Source organism: Artemia franciscana, chromosome 10 (genome assembly GCF_032884065.1).
Source record: "Artemia franciscana chromosome 10, ASM3288406v1, whole genome shotgun sequence".
NCBI lineage: Eukaryota > Metazoa > Arthropoda > Branchiopoda > Anostraca > Artemiidae > Artemia > Artemia franciscana.
Genome location: NC_088872.1, coordinates 15,091,714 through 15,112,339, shown reverse-complemented (window position 1 = coordinate 15,112,339; position 20,626 = coordinate 15,091,714). Strand labels below are relative to the sequence as shown.

The window sequence follows — 20,626 nt, the reverse complement described above, 5'->3', positions numbered from 1 at the left end:
TCTTAAATATCTTGAATGACGTCACCGTCAAAACAAAAATGACGACAACTAATTTCATGACGTCAGTCAACACAGAAACATGACGTCACATGATCCACAGACAGACACACAGACAGACAACTTATTTTTAGATACCTGCATAGTGGTTTATCTCATCCAGGCTAAGATATTTATCTCGGAATGCAAACAGAAAAACCGGTTGTACACAGAAAAAAGAGATCAAGACCACCAGTGTGGTCGGTATAGCTCGTGAGTACCAAAGAATGTTTATGTGTTTGTGATCGACATTTCAAAGGCGTTCAACTCCATGATTCATTTACAGGCTATTCTTTCTCTGTTGTGAAGCAGAGCAAACCTTTTTTCTGCCTTCGCTTATGGAATTATCTTTATTTTTGTTGTTCTTACTCCTTGCGTTTGGGTTATATATGTTGTTTTCTTAATAGCAATAACATAACAAGCGCACTTGGATCCCATTCTCAGGGGGAGAGGGACAGTTGAATTTCCCTAGGGGAGAAAGCAAAAAGAAAAGAATAGTACATTTCCAACTATTCTACGAGATGAGTTCCTTCTCAAAAAGGTTTCCCTCAGTGGGAACTCAATACTTCGAGGTTAGGATAGCCTTTAAGCTTTTTTATTTGATAAAAATGTAAAAAACATGAAGAATGACGTAAGCATCTTCCTTGATGCCCTAGGTGACACTGACAGAACTAAGGTTAAATTAAGATAGCGGGTTCATTCTACTCCCCTTACTGACTTATGATTAAGGAATGATGGGATTGGCTAAAAAAAACACTGGCGTCACATTTCAAAAACCGACGCAATTAGAACATAGGTTATACAAAAATAACTATGTTTCTTTTCCTCTGTGGTTACATCTTAAAAGGCTGCTTGTGACAGATTTGCATTTTAATTTTAATTGCTAAATAAAAAAAAACAATAAAATATAAAAAAAGAACTTGAAAGGTTGTACCTGAGCAGGAGACAGAAGATCAGAGATATCCTTAAAGGGAGTAGCAAATTCGTCACCAAGTCTTTCTCTATTTGATCTAGATGTAGAGAGCTCCCTCAATGAGAAACGTGACGCATTGCAGCTGCCGTTAAATAGGCAATTGCCTAATCTTCGAACCTTGTAATTCCAAGATAATATAATAAGACCTCTTAGCATCTTCTCCATTTCTTTCGCATATCTTGTACCTAAAATTTGAGAAGACAATTGGTAGATTACGTTTTTTTACAGTGTCATTAAAGAAAATGGTTTTGCTCTTCATGGGCAAAATTGTTGAGGGAAGGGGGGAGAACAACTGGCTAACACACAATTTGGCATATTTTGCATCTTCATTCAAATATATAATTTCAACCCCCCCCCCTCATATTTTCGTGAACTGGTACCACTGTTCCTCTTTAGTTCCCCTTTTACTAGCTAAACCATCCAACTCTCCTTTGAATAGTTTCTCATTATACTATCCAAACTAAAAACTGAAAACAAAGGTTTAGAAAATACAATGAACGGTATTTATTCAGCACTGCCACTTTCTTGTAAAAGTTCTGAAAGCAAGATATGTTTTTAAAACCAGACAATCGCTTAAAAGAGCCAAAACAACTTGGTGGTTTTGTTTCCTCTGAGCAACAATGGGAATTGCGTTGCATGGATAAATCCATACAACAGTAATTGAGATTATCGAAGGATTTTTCCATTGGAGGGGGGACGAAACACCCAAGAAGTTCGTCTTTATATGACATAATTTTTTTTATATTCTAAATAAGGATTGGTGTTTGTTGGATTCTCTTTTACCCCTTTCCTTGTTTCTACACAAATCCTGATGAGAGGCCCAGGAAAGGTGGTGGAACCTCAATATGTATTGACCTCGCTCTCTAACATGTTTGCCAATTTTAAGTACTTTAGAAGTTATTTAGCTTTAAATTTGCTTAGCACCCAGACAAAATATATTTGTGGTTTCCTTTTTAAGCCAGGTTTGAAGAAACTGTTACATAATGATATGCTGTTAATCTTGGCAACATACTCCTTTTTGCACTTGTATAGGAAAGACGAATTGCATCTTGTCAAATCTACTTTTTATACATTCACACATGTATAAATTTTAATGAAACCACTACTAACGCATCCTTAAATCAATTTTCTAAATATTTTTTTTTTTCATTTATGCATTTTATAAATGATTCTTGGCTTGGTCATAGGTGGAGTAGAGGGACAGGTCCCCCTTTAGAAGTTCGTTGTCCCTTCCCTCTATCATTAGACTAGTACTATTATTAGACAACTATTAGACTATTTTCTTCAAAATGGATGGGACTTGATACCCTAGCAATTATTAGCATTTATTATCTATCAGTCCCTCACATACATTAAACACAGGCATGCAATAAAATGAAGTCTAGGTTCAGGCACTTGAAAGCATCAAAAATCATGAAAAAAAGCAAAAGTAAAATGAGAGAGTTTGTGTAATAACTAGCCAATATTTTCACTAACTTTTTAGATTTGCAATTCCTCTAACCATACAGAAAAAAAAACCTGTATTATTTAAAATTATTGCGCTTCATAATTTAAGGAATACATTTTCTCATATGGCAGGAGGCAGAGGCTGTAGTAGAGTGAGCTCACTTTCAAAGTGTTGAGTCTACAAAAGGGTAGCTATCATAGCAGTAATGTATCAACGCAGAAAAACGTGTTGGGAACAAAAAAAAACACGGTTAGTTGTTTTTTATTCCCAAATGCTTCCAATAAAAATTTTAAGATAGCAATTTTGTTAGCACAGTTCAAAGATCAAATAAAAAGTTGCAGCATCAACACCACCACCCCCCCCCCCCCGGAGCCCCAGGAGTATATAAGATATTTATAAAAAGGGGTTTTAAAATAGTTCAAAGACCAGATAAGCTCTCATCCCCCTCACTTGACAAAAACTTGCTAACAATAATTTTTACAAAAGTTAAGAAAGCTGACCCATCCATAGCCCCCTCCCCCATAAAAAATAAAATGTTTATTACCGGTATTTGATCCCAACCCTGGTCCTACCCCCATCCTCTAAAAAACAACTTATTAACAATAATTTATTTCAAAACTTGTGGGAGCTGGTCCATGACCCGCCCCCCCTAAAAAAAATCATGATATTTTATTCCAATACCTATTAGAGCTGACCCCTGATCCTCCATGACCCAGTCCCTCCCTAAATAAGAGTTTCAGTGACCATAGATAATTTTTTATTTCATATCATTGAGAAGTGTACTGGGAACAAGCAGAAGAGGGGAAGGAACCTCCCGCAAGCGACGTATTGTACCCGCCGGTATTAAGTTACCCGTAAATTGCGGGGAATGGTTGAGGGGGTCCTTACACTTCCCTTGTTCCTAGGTTCCTTCATTACTGGTTTTGATTGACGAATGTGCAAGGAAAATGGACTTCGATCTTGAACCTTCGGAATGTTTAGTTTTTTCCCCCGTTCTGAACTTTCTTCAGTACAACTTGGAGAGAGGAGTAGAAGACGTAGTTATTTTGAAATCAGCTGTTGACTTTTTTGAGCTGGCTGATATTACGATGAGGAAGAAGCTGCTGTGGGAAAAGCTGTCGATTACGGATGCTTGTCCTAAACGCAGGGGACCAAATGCTCTAATGAATCACCTGAAGGACATGCTTGAACAGTTTCAGAAAATGAAAACTGAGCCTTTTCCTATCATTCCTGTTTCTGTGATACGTTCCCCCACAGAGTTTCCGTGTTTGCCTGCAGTAGCCTATTCTAGGCTCTCGGAAAAAATTAATACTCTTCATCAGACCCTGCTGCAAATTAAAGATAAGGTGACTGCTTATGATCTCCAGTTCCCAGGATTACCAGGGGACGGTGATGCTTCAATTCCAGTTGTAACGAATCAAGCGACAATCGTTATCACGAAGACACCGCGTGATCTTGACAATCCATCGAAACGAAAAGCTGTGATTGATAAAATTGCCGGAAATGAATGTGTTGAGAATATTCGCGCCTCTAGAGACAGAATAACTGTGAATATTGACAGCGTTGCAGCAAGCGGCTTTTGTGATTCAGCCCGATCAGTCTTGCGTGGATCAGATGTGAAGTTTCTGGAAAGGAAGTTCTACGGAATCGCACAAGATTTGGCGACTCGTTTGATTTATCTTTGTTCAAGAACTGTTCTGGAGTTGCTGAAGCCACCCGGATTGGATATTCCCAGTGTGTCAAGATTGCCTTTAGTGATCAAGGGTCTCTTATTTCGGCTCTTAGATTGGGGTTGAAAATTGAATATGAACTGATCCGTGTCTATGAATTTAAAAAAATCCCGAGACGCTGTAACAAATGTCAGTCTCCTGAACATCTAATTGCTAACTGTCCTAGTACCTGCTATAAATGTGCTAGATGCTCTGGTCCTCATGAAAATTACACAGACACCCCATGTACGGATCCGAGAAAATGCGCAAATTGCGGTGATGATCATGTGGCATTTGGTTTTCGCTGTCCTCGTCTCCAGGCTCTTGTTAAGACCATTACAGGGCGCCTTCATAAATGAACTGTCGCAAAATTTCGGTGTGCTCGTTTAACATTAACGGGACTAAAGACAAAGTGCCAAGTCTGGAGGAAAAGTTAAGCCGTTTTGATGTCCTTCTCCTACAAAAACACTTGCTTCCTGCCTGCAGCGTGAACTTTTTACAAAGGAATCGTGATTACATTGTTTTTAGTACCAATGCTATACGGACTCGGGGTATTCCTTCTGGTGGCCTCGCGTGTTATATCAGATGGAATCTTGCAGATTTATCACCGGTGTGCTACCACTCATCTGAGCATGTTCTAGCTGTAAGACTTGGTGACTCTGTCTTAATTAATGCTTACCTGCCGCATGATAAAAAGTCGGTACAATCGTTCTCGAGTTTTGCCAAGTCTTGTGATAAGCTACAAGGTCTAATTAGCGGAATTGAATCTCTTGGCTATTCATGGCTTCTTGCCGGTGATCTAAATTGCAACATTCACATATCATCCAGTCGATCTGAGACCCTACTAAATGCTCTACCAGCCGCGCATAGGACTATAAATAAAGATTGCAGCTTCTCATATATCCATAATAGTGGAGCAGTTTCTGATTTGGACCATTGTGTGTGTTCGCCCCTTCTTCATACCTCTGATGTTCATGTCGATGATGAGGAAAGAGACTATGACCATCTCCCTCTTAATTTAGATCTATCTATTAGCTCTACAATCAGCTTCAGTGCTCCTGCTAAGCCTAAAAAATGGATTTGCAAACGTGATTGGGATAATGCAAATTGGTCGCTCTATTTTTCGACTCTCGCTACTCTGCTATCCACTATTTCGGTCCCTTATCGTCTTCTTGGCGCTGGTTATTTTGTAAGTGATGCTCGTGGTAAGTTAAACTCTTACTACAGAAATATCGTTTCTTCAATTAAACAAGCTGAAGCAATAGCTGTTCCGTTGACTCGCGTGCGACTTAACACCCGTAAGACCTTTTGGAAGTGTGATCCGGAACTTAAGAAAGTGAAGAACCAAGCCAAGTTTTGGTTGAAAATGTGGATTGCTTGCGGTAGACCTTCAAGTGGTCAAGTTTTTAGCATCAAGCAGAGAACAAAACCAGTTTATAAGCGTCATCTTCGTGCAGTTCGGTTTTCGGGCGCTGAATTTCCGACAAATGGTAAACAGTGGCAAAATGTTCTGAATGTGCCGAAACTCGAAGAATCTTCTTTTAGTGATATTATTCCAAGATTGTCGTGGATTAAACATTATACATGCATCTTTTCCGCTATTAATTATGATGTTCATAGCCGTTTTACTGCTTTAGTGGCGAAAGTTCTTCCTAATAGTGTGAGCCAAAGACATATTATGCCTATTGATAAAGCTAATATTATGAAATCTCTTCGACGGTTGAAGTCAAAGTCTTGTGACCTTGATGGTAGTTGTGCCGCTCATCTTGATCCGAGGTCAGCTGAACTCCTGTCGCATCTTCAGTTATTATTTCAGATGTGCCTTTCAAGGTCTATTGTTCCTGATTCATTTTTATGTGGAAGTGTTACTACTATATTAAAGAAAGGAAAATATCTAAATTCGTGTAACTCGTACAGGCCAATTACCGTCGCCTGTACTCTAAGTAAATTATTTGAGTATGTTCTACTCCCACATATCGATGAATTTGTTAATTATGAGGCTAACCAGTTCGGCTTCCGGTCAGGTCTGAGCTGTCAACATGCTCATCGTGTTTTAGCGCAGCTTATTAAGGAAGCCACTCGGAATAATTATAGTCTTTATTTTTGCACCCTTGATATATCTAGAGCATTCGATAGTGTTTGCCATGCTCAGGCTTGGTATGCTCTTAGTCAGCTTGGTGTGAATGCGTCTGTGATTCTGGTTTTGAAGTTTTGGTATTCAAATTCTTATTTAAGATTAAAGTCAGGAAATGGTGATTTTTCGGACATATACCAGTCAAGTGTGGAGTGAGACAGGGAGGAGTTCTCTCTCCTCATATCTTTAATGCTTCTATTGAAAATGTTTTGTCTGGTATACGTAGTTCTTGTTTTACAGGATTCACAGACGTATCATACTTAGCTTATGCTGACGACTTGCTTCTTATTAGCCGAACTGAGACCGGTTTAGCGCGTTCTGTCCGATCCGTTGCTGATGCATTTGCAAGAATTGGATTATTGCTAAATGTAGATAAATGTGAATTTCTTATATTTAATGCGGTTAGTTCATCTCATCCTTTGGATTGCATTTCTTTTTCCGTACCACAAGTTACTTCTTTTCGATGGCTTGGGATTTCTGTTAGCAATTCTTTAAGTTCTTTTCGTTTTCAGATGATTAGGGATATTCAATTTAAGCTTTAACTGGTGTATTCTAAAATTATTGAAAATCGTGGACATTTCCGGCGACAAGCACTTACAAAGCTGTACTCGAGTTTCTGCGACCATTCTGTGTTATTTTATGCTGGTTTTTTTACGCTTTCGAATAAAGGTGACAAGACGGTAAAGAGGGTCAAGACGGATTACTATCGGTATTTAAAGTTCCTACTTTATTTACCACGATCATTTCGGAACCGAAGGTTAATTAGTGAATATCAGGCAACGGATATTGTTCTTTCATTGGAAAAACTAAGTTCAAATTTAATTGATGAAGCGCCAATCTGTCTTGGTCCTAACAATCATCTTATCCGCCTCTTTTGCTAAATTTGTTATATTTTTTTCTTATATTTGTGTTATTTGTTTTTTTTTTTGTGTGTTCTTTGTGTTATTTGTAGTTCTTTGTTTTTCTCCTTGTACTCCACTTTTTCCCTTTTGTAAGTGGATAAGAAATAATAGTATTATTCAATATAGTATTCTACAATATAGTATTCCAAAACTTATGGAAGCTGACCCCTGGCCCTCCAGCACCTGACCGCCTGCCCCCCCCCAAAAAAAAACAAGAACTAGGAGCTCATATGGCACTTGTGACGAGGCCGGAAGAGCCAAGAGCTCAAGCAAAATTCTAAAAATCAATAGATGGATTTAAAAGGAAAATCAGAGGCTTAATGCCGGTCGGGATTTAAAATCTGAGACACGAGGTCTTTCTAAATATCAAAATTCATTAAGATCTGATCACCCACTCGTAAGTTAAAAATACCTCGTTTTTTCTAATTTTTCCTCTCCCTTCAGCCCCCCAGATGGTTGAATCGGGGAAAACGACTTTATCAAGTCCATTTGTGCAAGTCCCTGACACGCCTGCCAATTTTCATCGTCCTAGCACCTCCAGAAGCACCAAACTCGCCAAAGCACTGGACCCCCCTAACTCCCCCAAAGAGAGCGGATCCAGTCCAGTTACGTCAATCAAGTATCTAGGACATTTGCTTATTCTACCCACCAAGTTTCATCCCGATCTCTCCACTCTAAGCGTTTTCCAAGATTTCCAGTTCCCCCCTCCAACTCCCCCAAATATCACCAAATCTGGTCGGGATTTAAAATAACAGCTCTGAGACATGAGTTCCTTCTAAATATCAAATTTCATTAAGATCCGGTCACCCATTCTTAAGTTAAAAATACCTCAATTTTCTAATTTTTCTGAATTAACACCCCACCATCTCCCCCAAAGAGCGCGGATCCGTTCCAATTATGTCAATCACGTATCTAGAACTTGTGCTTATTCTTCCCATCAAGTTTCATCCCGATCCCTCCACTCCAAGCCTTTTCCAAGATTTCTGGTTTCCAAGATTTCTGTTTCTCCTTCCAACTCCCTATGTCCCCGGATCCGATTCGAATTGAAAATGGAGCATCTGAGACATAAAATATTTCTATATATCAAATTTCATTAAGACCTGATCGCCCATTCGTAAGATAAAGATGCCTCAATTTTCACGTTTTCCGAGACTTCCGGTTTCCTCTTCAACTCCCCCCAATGTCACTGGATCTGGTCGAGATTTAGAATAAGAGCTCTGAGGCACAAGATCCTTCTAAACATCAAATTTCATTAAGATCCGATCACTCGTTAGTAAGTTACAAATACCTCATTTTTTTCCAATTTTTCCGAACTAACTCCCCCAAACAGAGCGAATCGGGTACAGTTATATCAGCCCCGTTATTGGACTTGTGCTTATTGTTCCCACCAAGTTTCATCCTGATCTCTCCACTCTAAGTCTTTTCCAAGATTTCCGGTTTCCCCACCACAACTCCCTCCCAATGACACATGATATGGTCGGGATTTAAAATAAGAGATCTGAGTTACGAGGTCCTTCTATATATATATATATATATATATATATATATATATATATATATATATATATATATATATATATATATATATATATATATATATATATATATATATATATATATATATATACATATATATATATATACACATATATATATATATATATATATATATATATATATATATATATATATATATATATATATATATATATATATATATATATCATGAAAAGAGAAATCACCAATGCAACAGCACAAACACATATATATATAAAAAAAAAAAGACAGAAGGAGAAAAGGAAGACTGTTTTCCTAAATTAGTGATTAATATAGACCAGCACTTGAATGAGGCCTTAACCCTACTCATCCATACAATCACATAGGTCAAACAGCATAGCCAAACACAATCAACCATAAAGAATAATCCATGGACAGGCAGTCATGTCGTCAATAAGTATAAGTCGTCATTTACCAAACAATGCGATCACTCCTTCGTAAGTTAAAAATACCTCATTTTTTATAATTTTTCAGAATTAACCCCCCCCCCCACTCCCCCAAAGAGAGTGGATTCGTTCCATTTACGTCAATCACGTATCTAGGACTTGTGTTTATTTTCCCCATAAAGTTTCATCCAGATCCCTCAATTCTAAGGGTTTTCCAAGATTTTAGGTTTCCCCTCCAACTCCCCCCAATATTACCGGATCCGGTCATGATTAAAAAAAAAAAATCTTTGAGACAAGATATCCTTCTAAATGTCAAATTTCATTAAGATCCGACCACCTGTTCGTAAATTATAAATACCTAATTTTTCCTCTCCCTTTAGCCCCCCAGATGGTCGAATCTGGGAAAACGACTTTAACAAGTCAATTTGTGCAGGTCCCTGACACGCCTACCGATTTTCATCGTCCTAGCACGTCCAGAAGCACCTGACTCGCCAAAGCACTGAACCCCTGCCTCCAACTCCCCCAAAGAAAGCGAATCGAGTACGATTCTGTCAATCACGTATCAAGGACACTTGCTCATTATATCCAGCAAGCTTCGTCCCGATTCCTCCACTCCAAGTGTTTTCCAAGATTTCCCCCTCAAACTCCCCCAATGTCAAAGATCTGGTCGGGATTTGAAATAAGAGCTCTGAGACATGGATTCCTTCTAAATATCAAATTTCATTAAGATCCGATCATCTATTCGTAAGATAAAAATACCCCAATTTTCCCGTTTTCCAAGAATTCTGGTTTCCCTCTCCAACTCCCCCCAACGTCACAGGATCTGGTTGGAATTTAAAATTAGAGCTTTAAAGCACAAGATCCTTCTAAATATCAAATTTCATTAAGACCTGGTCACCCTTTCGTAAGTTACAAATACCTCAATTTTCAAAATTACCCCCCCCCCCAACTCCAACAAAGAGAGCAGATCCGATCCGGTTATATCAGTTACGTATCTTAGACAGGTTTTTATTCTTCCCATCCAGTTTCATCCTGATCTCACCGCTTTAAGTATTCTCTAAGATTTCAGGTCCCCCCCTGCCCCCCCCCCTATTACGCTGGATCCGGTTGAGATTTAAAATAAGAGATCTGAGTTACGAGTTCTTCTAAATATGTAGTTTCATGAAGATCCAATCACTCCTTCGCAAGTTAAAAATACGTAATTTTTTCTAATTTTTCAGAATTACCCCCCCCCCAATAGAGCGGATCCGTTCCAATTATGTAAATCACGTATCTAACACTTCTGCTTATTTTTTCCACCAAGTTTCATCCCGATCCCTCCAATCTAAGCGTTTTCCATGATTTTAGGTTCCCCCACCCCAAACTCCTCCCAATGTCACCAGATCCGGTCGGAATTTAAAATAAGAGCTTTGAGACACGATATCCTTCTAAATATTAAATTTCATTGAGATCCGATCACCCGTTCATAAGTTAAAAATACCTCATTTTTTCTAATTTTTCAGAAATACCCCCCCCCCCCAACTACCCCAAAGAGATTGGATCCGTTCCAGTTATGTCAATCATGTATCTAGGGCTTGTGCTTATTTTTCCCACCAAGTTTCATCCCGATCCCTCCACTCTAAGTGTTTTCCAAGTTTTAGGTTTCCCCTCTCAACCCCCCCCCCCAAAGTCACCAGATCCGGTTGGGATTTAAAGTAAGAGCTCTGAGAAACGATATCCTTCTAGATATCAAATTTCATTGAGACCCGATCACCCGTTCGTAAGTTAAAAATGCCGCATTTTTTCTAATTTTTCAGAATTAACCCCCCCCCCTAACTACCCCAAAGAGAGCGGATCCGTTCCGGGTATGTCAATCATGTATCTAGGACTTGTGCTTACTTTTCCCACTAAGTTTCATCCCGATCCCTCTACTCTAAGTGTTTTCCAAGATTTTAGGCTTCCCCCTCCCAACCCCCCCTCCCCCCAATGTGACCAGATCCGGACGGGATTTAAAGTAGAAACTCTGAGACACGATATCCTTCCAGACATCAAATTTCATTAAGATCTGATCAACCGTTCGTAAGTTAAAAATACTTCAATTTTTCTATTTTTTCCGAATTAACGCCCCCCCCCCACTCCTCCCCAGATGGTCAAATCGGGAAAACGACTATTTCTAATTTAATCTGTTCTGGTCCCTGATACGAATGCCAAATTTCATCGTCCTAGCTTACCTGGAAGTGCCTAAAGTAACAAAACTGGGACCGACAGACCAACAGAATTTGCGATTGCTATATGTCACTTGGTTAATACCAAGTGCCATAACAAGGTTAGATCCCCCACACTAAATGCCCCACTCCCACCAAAAAATATCAACAATATTTAATCCTAAAATTATGAGAGCTGTTCCTGACCCTCCATGGCCTAATCCCCCCAAAAATATTAATGATATCCTACTGTATCCCAAAAATTATGAGAGCTAACCTCTGGCCCTCCATTGGCAGATTCCTTCCAATTTTTTTTTAGCAATATCTTATTCCAAACTAATAGGAACTTACCCCTGGTCCTCCAGGGCCCACTCCTTCCCCCTGTCCAAAAAAAGAAGATTAACAATGGTTTATTCAAAAGATAAGGGAGCTGACCCCCTGGCCTTATTACCCCTAAAAAAATTATTGACGATATTTTATTCCAAACCTTATGGGAGTGGACCCTGGTCCTCCAAGGTCCGATCCAACCTCCCGCAAAAAAATCATAAACGATGTTTGATTCCAAAACTTGTGACAGCTGATCCCTGGCCCTCCATGGCCTGATCCCCCCAAAAAAAACTTATTAGCAGTATTATTTTACCCCAAAACCTATGGGAGCTGACCCCTGGTCCTCCATGGCCCAATCCCCCAAAAAAATTCGTTCATGATATTTTCTTCTAAAACTTGACGGAGCTCACCCCTGGACCTACATGGGCGAAACCCCCCCCCCAAAAAAAACAAAAAACTTATTAAAAATATCTTATTCCGAAACCTATGGGAGCTAAATGGCCTAAAATAGAACCTAAATGGCCTGACCCCCCCCCCGCCCCCAACAAAAAGAAAAAAAGTTATTCATGATATTTTATTCCAAAACTTAAGGGACCCTACCCCTGGCTCTACAGGGCCAGACCCCCCAAAAAAACATTTATTAACAATATCTTATTCCGAAACCTATGGGAGCTGACCCCTTGTACTCCATGTCCCCTTGTACTCCATGACCCGATCCCCCCGAAAAAATTTATGAAAGATTTATTAATTATTTTTATTCAAAATTTAAGGTAGCTGACCCATGGACCTAACTGGCCTGACCCCCCCCCCCCGATAAAAAGGAGGAAATTTTTTGATCATATTGTATTTCAAAACTTATAAATAACAGTTCAAATAGCGATTAATCCTTTTAAGAGTCAGTGAAAGAACAATCATAAAAACTCTAAATATTTTGAACACATGTACAGTGATGTCACCAGTAAAAATAATGATCAGCTTATTAACAAAGTTTTATTTCAAAACTTATGGGAGCTAACAACTGACCCTCCATGGCCTATCTCCCCTAAGGAAAAAAATAACAATATTTAATTTCACAACTTTAGGGAGCCGACCCCTGGCCCTCCATGTCCCAACCCACCTCCCTTAAAAAGAAAACTATTAACAATATTGTATTTAAAAACTTCTGCGAGCTGACCCATGGCCCTCCAGACCTAAACCGCCCAACAAAAAAATAAAAATATTTCATTCCTAAGCTTATGGGAGTTGACCCCTGGTCCTCTGGCTTGACCTCCTCCCCCCAAAAAAAGTAGCAATATTTTATTCCAAAACTTGCGGGAGCAAACCCCCACCCTAAATTCCACCCTATATAAATACCAATAATATTTTATTCCAAAATTATGAGAGCTGACCCCTGGCCCTCCATTGACAGACCCCTCCCAAAAAATGTTAGCAATATTTTATTCCAAACTTAGGGGAACTGACCCATAGCCATCTAGAGCCCCTCCCCCTGCCCAAAAAGCAAGATTAACAAAGATTCATTCTAAACATATGGGAGCTGAACCCCTGGCCCATCACCATTAAAACAAATATTAACAATATTTTATTCCAAACCTTATGAGAGCGGATCCATGGCCCTCCAGGGTCCAATCCCACCTCCCCAAAAAAACCATTAACAATATTTGATTCCAAGACTTTTGGGAGCTGATCCCTGGCCTGATCCCCCCAAAATTAACAAAGTTTGTTCCAGACTTATGGGAGCTGACCCCTGGCTCTCCATGGACAGACCCCCCCCCAAAAAAAAAAGATTAAAAAAAATATTTTACTCCAAACTTATGGGAGCTGATGCCTGACCCTTCAGAGCCAATCCCCCCACTAAAATATATCAACAATATTTTATTCTAAACATATGGGAGCTGACACCTGGCCCTTTGTTGCCTAATCCCCCCCCCCAAAAAAAAAAATTATTGATATTCGGTTCTAAGGCTTATGGAAGCTGACCCCCCTCCCCCAAAAATATTTAACTATATATAATTCCAAAACTTACAGGTGTTGACCCGTGACCCTCCATGCCCCCTCCCCCCAAAGAAAACAATTATTAATCATATTTCATTCCAAAACTTATGGGATCTGACTGCTGGCCCTCCATGGCCCATCCCCTCTTCCTCCCAAAAAAACAACAAAAAAACAATTTATTATTCCAAAACTTATGGGAGGTGGCCCCTTGCCCTTCATGCCCCCCTCTCCCCCTTCAAAGAATATAAAAAAAAATGCTATTCCAAAACTCATGGGAGCTGACCCCTGGCCCTCCATTATCTAATTTGATTTGCATATTCAATTTAAGTTTTACTTGTTTTAACACTTATTTATTCATTTATATTAGTATCTGTTGTATGTTTTTGGCTATGATTGTTTATTAATTTCTGTTTGTTTTGGGTTTCATTTATTCTTTAATAGTAATTTTTGGCTGCTTTGAGTTTGAATTATTATAGGTTCTTATTTGTTCTGATCAGAAGTTTAATAAGGCCTTTACTTTACTTTGAAAAACTTCTTTTGTGAAAAAAATGTTTAATTAATGAGCAGATAAGGTAGGACCTATCCAGGGTCAAATGGGAAGATGCAGTTGAAAGTAGGAATGTTGAAAAAAGCTGGGAAAGGTTTAAGAAAATCATTTAAGGTACTGAAAAGAAAAACAACTACAAATATTGATCATTGCTGCCTAAAACAGTTCCATACACGCCAAAAGAAGCAAAAAGAGCAACAAGGAAAAAGAAAAGACCATGGACCAAGTATGTAAAGGGTAAACATGATAACCATTGTGGCATGTTTAAGAAACATAGAAAAATACTAAGAATTTTGACTTGGAAGGTTGTGAGGGACCATGAAGAAGCAACTGCTGCTGCCCCTAAATTAAGCCAAAAAGAGGTTTTGGTACCATGTTTCAGCAGTTAACCTGTCAAAACAAGATATTCCAGACCTAATGAGTGAAGATGGTAAAACAGCTTTCCAGCTCTGACTTAAATTTCTCTGCCCAGTCCAGAGCTCACCCCCCCCCCTTTGCCAGAGCAATTAATCTCAGAACAAATGGCCATGCCATATATATATATATATATATATATATATATATATATATATATATATATATATATATATATATATATATATATAGATATATATATATATATATATATATATATATATATATATATATATATATATATATATATATATATATATATATATATATATATATAAAAGACATCAAAAATAGGCTTAAAAGCCTGATGCTTACAGAGCTACTGAACCAGGCAATATATGCCCAAGACTGTTAAAAAAAAATTAGCTGAACACATTGCAACAATGTTTAAGATATTCTTTACTTCTGAATGATTATAGGCATGCTAATAGTAAGCTGACATACAAGAAGGCAAGGTCCTTGTTATTATCTGCCAACAAGTCTTACATTGCTGGATGCAAAGTACTTGAGGAAATTATAAACAAAACACTGGTTTCCCACCTAAAAAAAAAAACAACAGCTGCTTAGCAAAAGCCAACATAGCTTTCAAAAAGGATATTCAATTGATACCTACCTAATTGAGTCATATGACTTTTTGACTAGACTCTTAGATGATTGTCTACTTGTGGATGTAATATTGCTTGACCAAGCCAAACCCTTTGACAAAGTTCAATACCAACTACTAGCTCTGAAATTAAAGGCATATGAAGTACACACAAATATCATAGATTTCATAGAAGTTTTTTTCTACTGACAGGACTCAGAGAGTGATGATGTGCAGCTACAACAGCAATGTTGTCCTTTGCAAATTGCAACCACTCAAGAGTAGAATACCTCATGGGACCATTTTGGGTCTTGCATTATTGAGCATGTATATCAATTATTGTATAACCTACTTGAAAGATCCTTTGACACTGTATACAGATAATTGCAAGCTCATAGGACTGACCCTAGACAATATAAACCAGGCAGGTATAGAAGAAGAATTGAACCAGCTGTTGGAAAGATCATTTGCATTGCTGTCTAGAAATCAAAGCCTTAAAAGATCTTTGAGATATGAGATATACATTTATTAAGAAAAGAAAATAAACACTATTTGCCATTTGCCTGCCAAGAAAGGCAATAAGCTTGGAAGGGCAAGCAAGGTTATCACCCTCAGCTAATTAAAACCACGTTCATTTCACGCTACTCAATACAAAAGAAACTCAACTGATGAAGGAAGAAAGGAAAGAAAGAGGAAGAGGAAAAGACAAGAAGAAGACAGAAAAAAATTAATGGAAAAAAATTAACAGCAAATAAATCAGGGAAATGGCTTGAATAGAATGACAACCTGGAACAGGCCTTACATCAAAATCACTCATGAGATAAAAGAAACTTCTTTACCCATGATTTGAAGCTGGAAGACTAGGCACATTTTTTACACCCTTGGGGAAAATATTCCAAACATGGGGACCATAATGGCAAATCACAAAAGATGCCTGAGTAGTACTCCTAAACTCATGGGTTAAAGTTATCAGCTTTTCTTGTATTATGATCATGATGGTCTCTATTAAAAGCACAAATATTTTCAAAAGCAGGGGTGAGCAGGCAATTCAAATATTTATACTAGAAAATTACGACTTGGTAATCTTGAATTTTGGATACATCCATTAACTTATTCTTTTTAAAATGCTCATGAGCAGGAACTTCATCAGAATCAAAAAATTCCGATAATAATTTTACAGCTCTATTCTGAAGTTTTTGTAGTTCTTTGAAACATGTTACAAAATTACTTGCCTATATAGAGCATCCATAGCTAATATATGGACAAAATATAGAAAAATAAATCATTTTTAGAATTTTTTGGGGACTAGATTTTTAATTCTTTGCATCACCCCAAGACCTCTCCTTAATTTTTCAGCTATAGCATTTGAATGGTTTTTCCATGACTGGTTTTCATCAATTAAAAACCCCAGATATTTTGTTGTTGCTACTCTTTTTATCACTTTTCCTTGAATGATGATTTGATCATTGCAACCACTTGATGAAAGTCTAAAGATTATCATGAAAAAAGCTTTACAAAAGTTTAGGGTTAACAAATTTTGTTGAGAAAAGGTTAGAAATTCAGAGACAGCATCATGAATTTTATTATATGAAACATCAAGCTAAGGTGCAGCTAGAAAGAGCAAAATGTCATCTGCAAACAAGATGACACCAGCCTCCAACAGGTAATGCTTCATTTGATCAATAAAAATGATGAATAGGAGGGGTCACAGGATTGACCCTTGTGGGACCCTGTACTCTATTTTCTTTTTTGAAGATAAAAATGATCTATTCTGTACTATCTGATACCAGTCATGTAGATATGATGAAAACCACTCAAGGCTTGAATCCTTCACCCCAATCGAGTCAAGAGCTTGAATAGGCCCCAAGTGGTCCACCATATCAAATGCTTTTCTCATATCCAAAAACACAGCTGCAGGTATAAGACCAGCTTCAAATGCATCATTAATCCAATCAACCAACTGGGATTGAGCAAAGTTGTGAAGCTGAAAACAGTTTAAAAACTGTTTTTAAACTAAAAAAGAACACAAAATTGTGTACTTTATTTAAACATAAGCTGTTTGGCAGGGTTTCACTTTCATAACATAAAGAATTTTAAAGGTCATCAAAAGTCACAGTCCTCTAGAGAGAGAAGGAGTAGAGGTAAATACTTGAAAATCCTTTCCTGGGATATACTTTAGTCTGCAGATGATCCTTAACAGTTTCATTGCTCCAACCTAAGCCCTTTCCAAGATAGAAAAAAGGAACTAAACTAAAATTTTACTGTCTTAATAGTAAAATGCTATTACAAAAATGAATTTGCAGTAATTTGTGAAAAGTCACAAATTTCTAAAAAATGATCTCAGTTTTGCTGTGATGTCATTTCTGAGGTGTTTCAGGCTCTTTTTAAAAGTTCTTGTATTCATTTTCATCCTAGGTGAACTAAGTTGAAAACTGAAAATTTACCAAGCTCATCCTTTCAATATAGGTCTAGGCTAATATGCCTCCTTAACTTGTCCAACATTTAAAGAAACTATATAGCCTTGCCTACTCACTCAAGTACCAGCTTGCCCTGTGGTCAACAAATCTAAAGCTATTACAGTATTGAACAGTTCATATTATTGACATACAAATAAAGTAAACATACCACTAGATGTCATTTTTATGCTCTTTCTGTATATAATAATTGTTTTTCTTGCAAACTCAGTTTTAAGCCTTTTTTGCCCACTTAAAACTTATAATTTCTTTCTATATTTTTTGGTATAAAAAGGGTTAAAACATTGGTTTCAAACTTGCTATTTTGTAAAATCCATTTTGTTAAAGTTATATAATATGCAAGCATTGATTTGTCAAAATTCAGCTGCATAAAAAATGCAAAATAATTTTTCAATTTTTCTAGCCTATCTGCCATGTGTTTTTTCAACTTTGATATTTTTTTATATATAGGTGAAACTGTTGTTTTTAAGCAGCCTAACTGAGTAAGAAGAAACATGGCAGATTTGTTTTGAACATCTGTTATTCAACTTCACCTTGACAAATCAATGTTTGCAAATTATACAACCTTACAAAATGGAACTTTATGAAAAAAATTTGTTTGAGATTGAATTTTGTGAAAAAAGAAATTATTATATTCAGAAAGAACATAAAAAATAGTACCTAGGGGCATGCTCATTTTATTTGTAGTAATATGAACTGATCAATATTTAGCTGGCTGTTATTATCATAGTTTATTTAATAAGCATAATTTTTAGCTCTATTAAAGGTATAAGCCTATGAGAATAGCTATGCATAAGGAACATGTTAAGAAAACAATTCTTACTTCATAATATACAAAATAATCCTATTTAACATATTTTCAAGAAGAGACACTTTTATCTTCACTTATTTCATTGTTGTAGCCTACAGTTCCTCGCCAAAATTCTGAAAAACAAACATAAATTATGTTGCATTTTTCTGTTTTCAAATACTCTATATATGTAATTAAACACCATCAGTGTCATCAAATTATTTCTAAAAAAAACATACAATTAGATGAGTAGTGATGCATTATGTTAGGTTAAGTTAGATTTGGTTAATTTGGATGGTGTTTTGGCATTTGTTTGTAAATGGTTTTCAAGACTTAGGGAATGGAAACCAATATTTAGAAATGTGGCAAAACTGGAAATACAGGGAAAGAAGTGAATATAAAGGTTCTTCTGCTGCAAATGTGTTAACTAGTAATATTTTGCATAGGCTATTATGGAGTAAGAATTTTTGTCTTAACATGTTTTCTTAAGTACGACTCGTCTCTTAGTCTTACACCCTATCAAAACCTAAAATGAACTATAAAATGGATTTATTGTGGAAAAATGCACCCCCCTCCTCCAAGAAAACCTTCGGTACTAACTAAAAAAATATTGGTAGCTTATCCTGATAGATAAATATATCGAGAATTTTTTATATCTGAGAGGACTTTAGTTGCCGGATATTTGGCAGAACGCATAACCCAGACCCACGCAATCACTAGCCCAAAAAGAGCCCACACAAGTCCAAAAATAGCGAACGCTATTATAACCCTATTATGCCCTGTTGTAGCGCTATTATGGATAAAATGAGGATAAAACACAATCGCCATATCAGATAAACTACATATTAGTATAGGTCAAAAGAAAATAAGGGTCTAGTCAACGAACAAAATTACCACCCCTGCACGTATACTTGACTAGCACCATTCTAAAATTACCACCCTTGACGTAAAATTGACTAGTACTTTACTGAAAGCAAAATATGCATAAAAGAAAAGAGCGAATTATTCATTACACACTCGGTATATTGCATGCGTACCAAAATTTGGCTGAAAACAGTGTTATACAATCAATAGAGAATACATAGTAACAAACAGAAAATTTACCTCTGTGCTGTATATATATATATATATATATATATATATATATATTGGTTCCAAACTATAATATACCACTGGTGAATTTAGCAGATAAATATGATCCCTAAGCTCAAGGGCGATAATGGATAATAGTGACTTCCTTCTAAATTGCTGTTTTTTTTCTAGCAGTGAGCAAATAGCCTTCATTCCCTTTTTTTGCATTCAGTAAAGCGCTAGTCAATTTATGACTGCACAAGCGGGGGTGTTGGTAATTTTATTCAATTAAGCGTCAGTTTTACTCTATCAGCCTGTTTAGTCCATGAGGCCTATATACTTAATTATTGTGCATTATTAGGTATTCAATCCTTATCCATTACGTTCAAAACCAAGAAGTAAAAAAAAAATCAGCCTGAAACCGAAATTACAGAAAGGTATATTTTTGCTCAAGATTAAAATAGGTGTAATCCTAGGAAATGTCAAAAGGGCTTAGGAAATGTCAAAGATTTGATCCAAGGCCTCAAAAAGTCGTTCCTTTCCTCAAATTTATACATCGAACTATTAAACATATAAAATATAGATTTTGATAGAACAAAGGTTTTACAATACATTCCTTCCCCAGAAAAAAACATCTTAAAATAAGTAAGATGGACGGAATCAAATGGAAACCCATTCTGTTTCTAGCTTTTTTTACACAATTCATGACACTGAACGTGCCCTTCACGAAAGCGATTCATACTGAAAGAGTAAGAAGATCAAATACAGTAGAAGGAAGCTCTCTAAATCGAAACTTGCCAGCAGCATTTTTGTAATGGTATGCGGTGACCTAGAGTTGTTCAATTAACATGGAAGTGTCTTTACCTGCAACAGTGAACCATTTTACTAGCAGAAGCCTTCGCCAAAAATCTTCAAGTCTTCCATTTTTCTTAAATTCCCATTTGGACCAGCGACCAAACGAAAAACAGGCAGTTGGTCGAAGTCACATCTACTTTGGCCGAGACAGTTTTCTAGGAAAAGAAGATGCATAGTTGAAAGCAAAGTAAAATGGTATGGAAGTCTTTTTTAAGCCTTCTCGTAAGGTTTTTTAACACAATCATA

General features: G+C 37.1%; 1 protein-coding gene across 2 annotated transcripts in view; it reads right to left on the bottom strand.

Annotated features, from left to right (window-relative positions):
• The window catches only part of LOC136031827 (pyruvate dehydrogenase [acetyl-transferring]-phosphatase 1, mitochondrial-like), a 34,958-nt gene extending 15,859 nt beyond the window's left edge, over positions 1 to 19,099 (bottom strand). The window contains exons 1-3 of one of the 2 annotated variants that reach the window (XM_065711654.1): positions 19,055 to 19,085; positions 15,221 to 15,334; positions 971 to 1,194 (exon numbers count right to left, since the gene is read on the bottom strand). In XM_065711654.1, coding sequence (XP_065567726.1) covers positions 971 to 1,194; positions 15,221 to 15,233 — 237 coding nt within the window. In that variant the 5' untranslated portion in view covers positions 15,234 to 15,334; positions 19,055 to 19,085. Of the gene's footprint in view, positions 1 to 970; positions 1,195 to 15,220; positions 15,335 to 19,054 lie in introns of both variants that reach the window. The other variant, XM_065711655.1, reaches the window with a different exon arrangement.
• Positions 19,100 to 20,626: the final 1,527 nt, after the last annotated feature.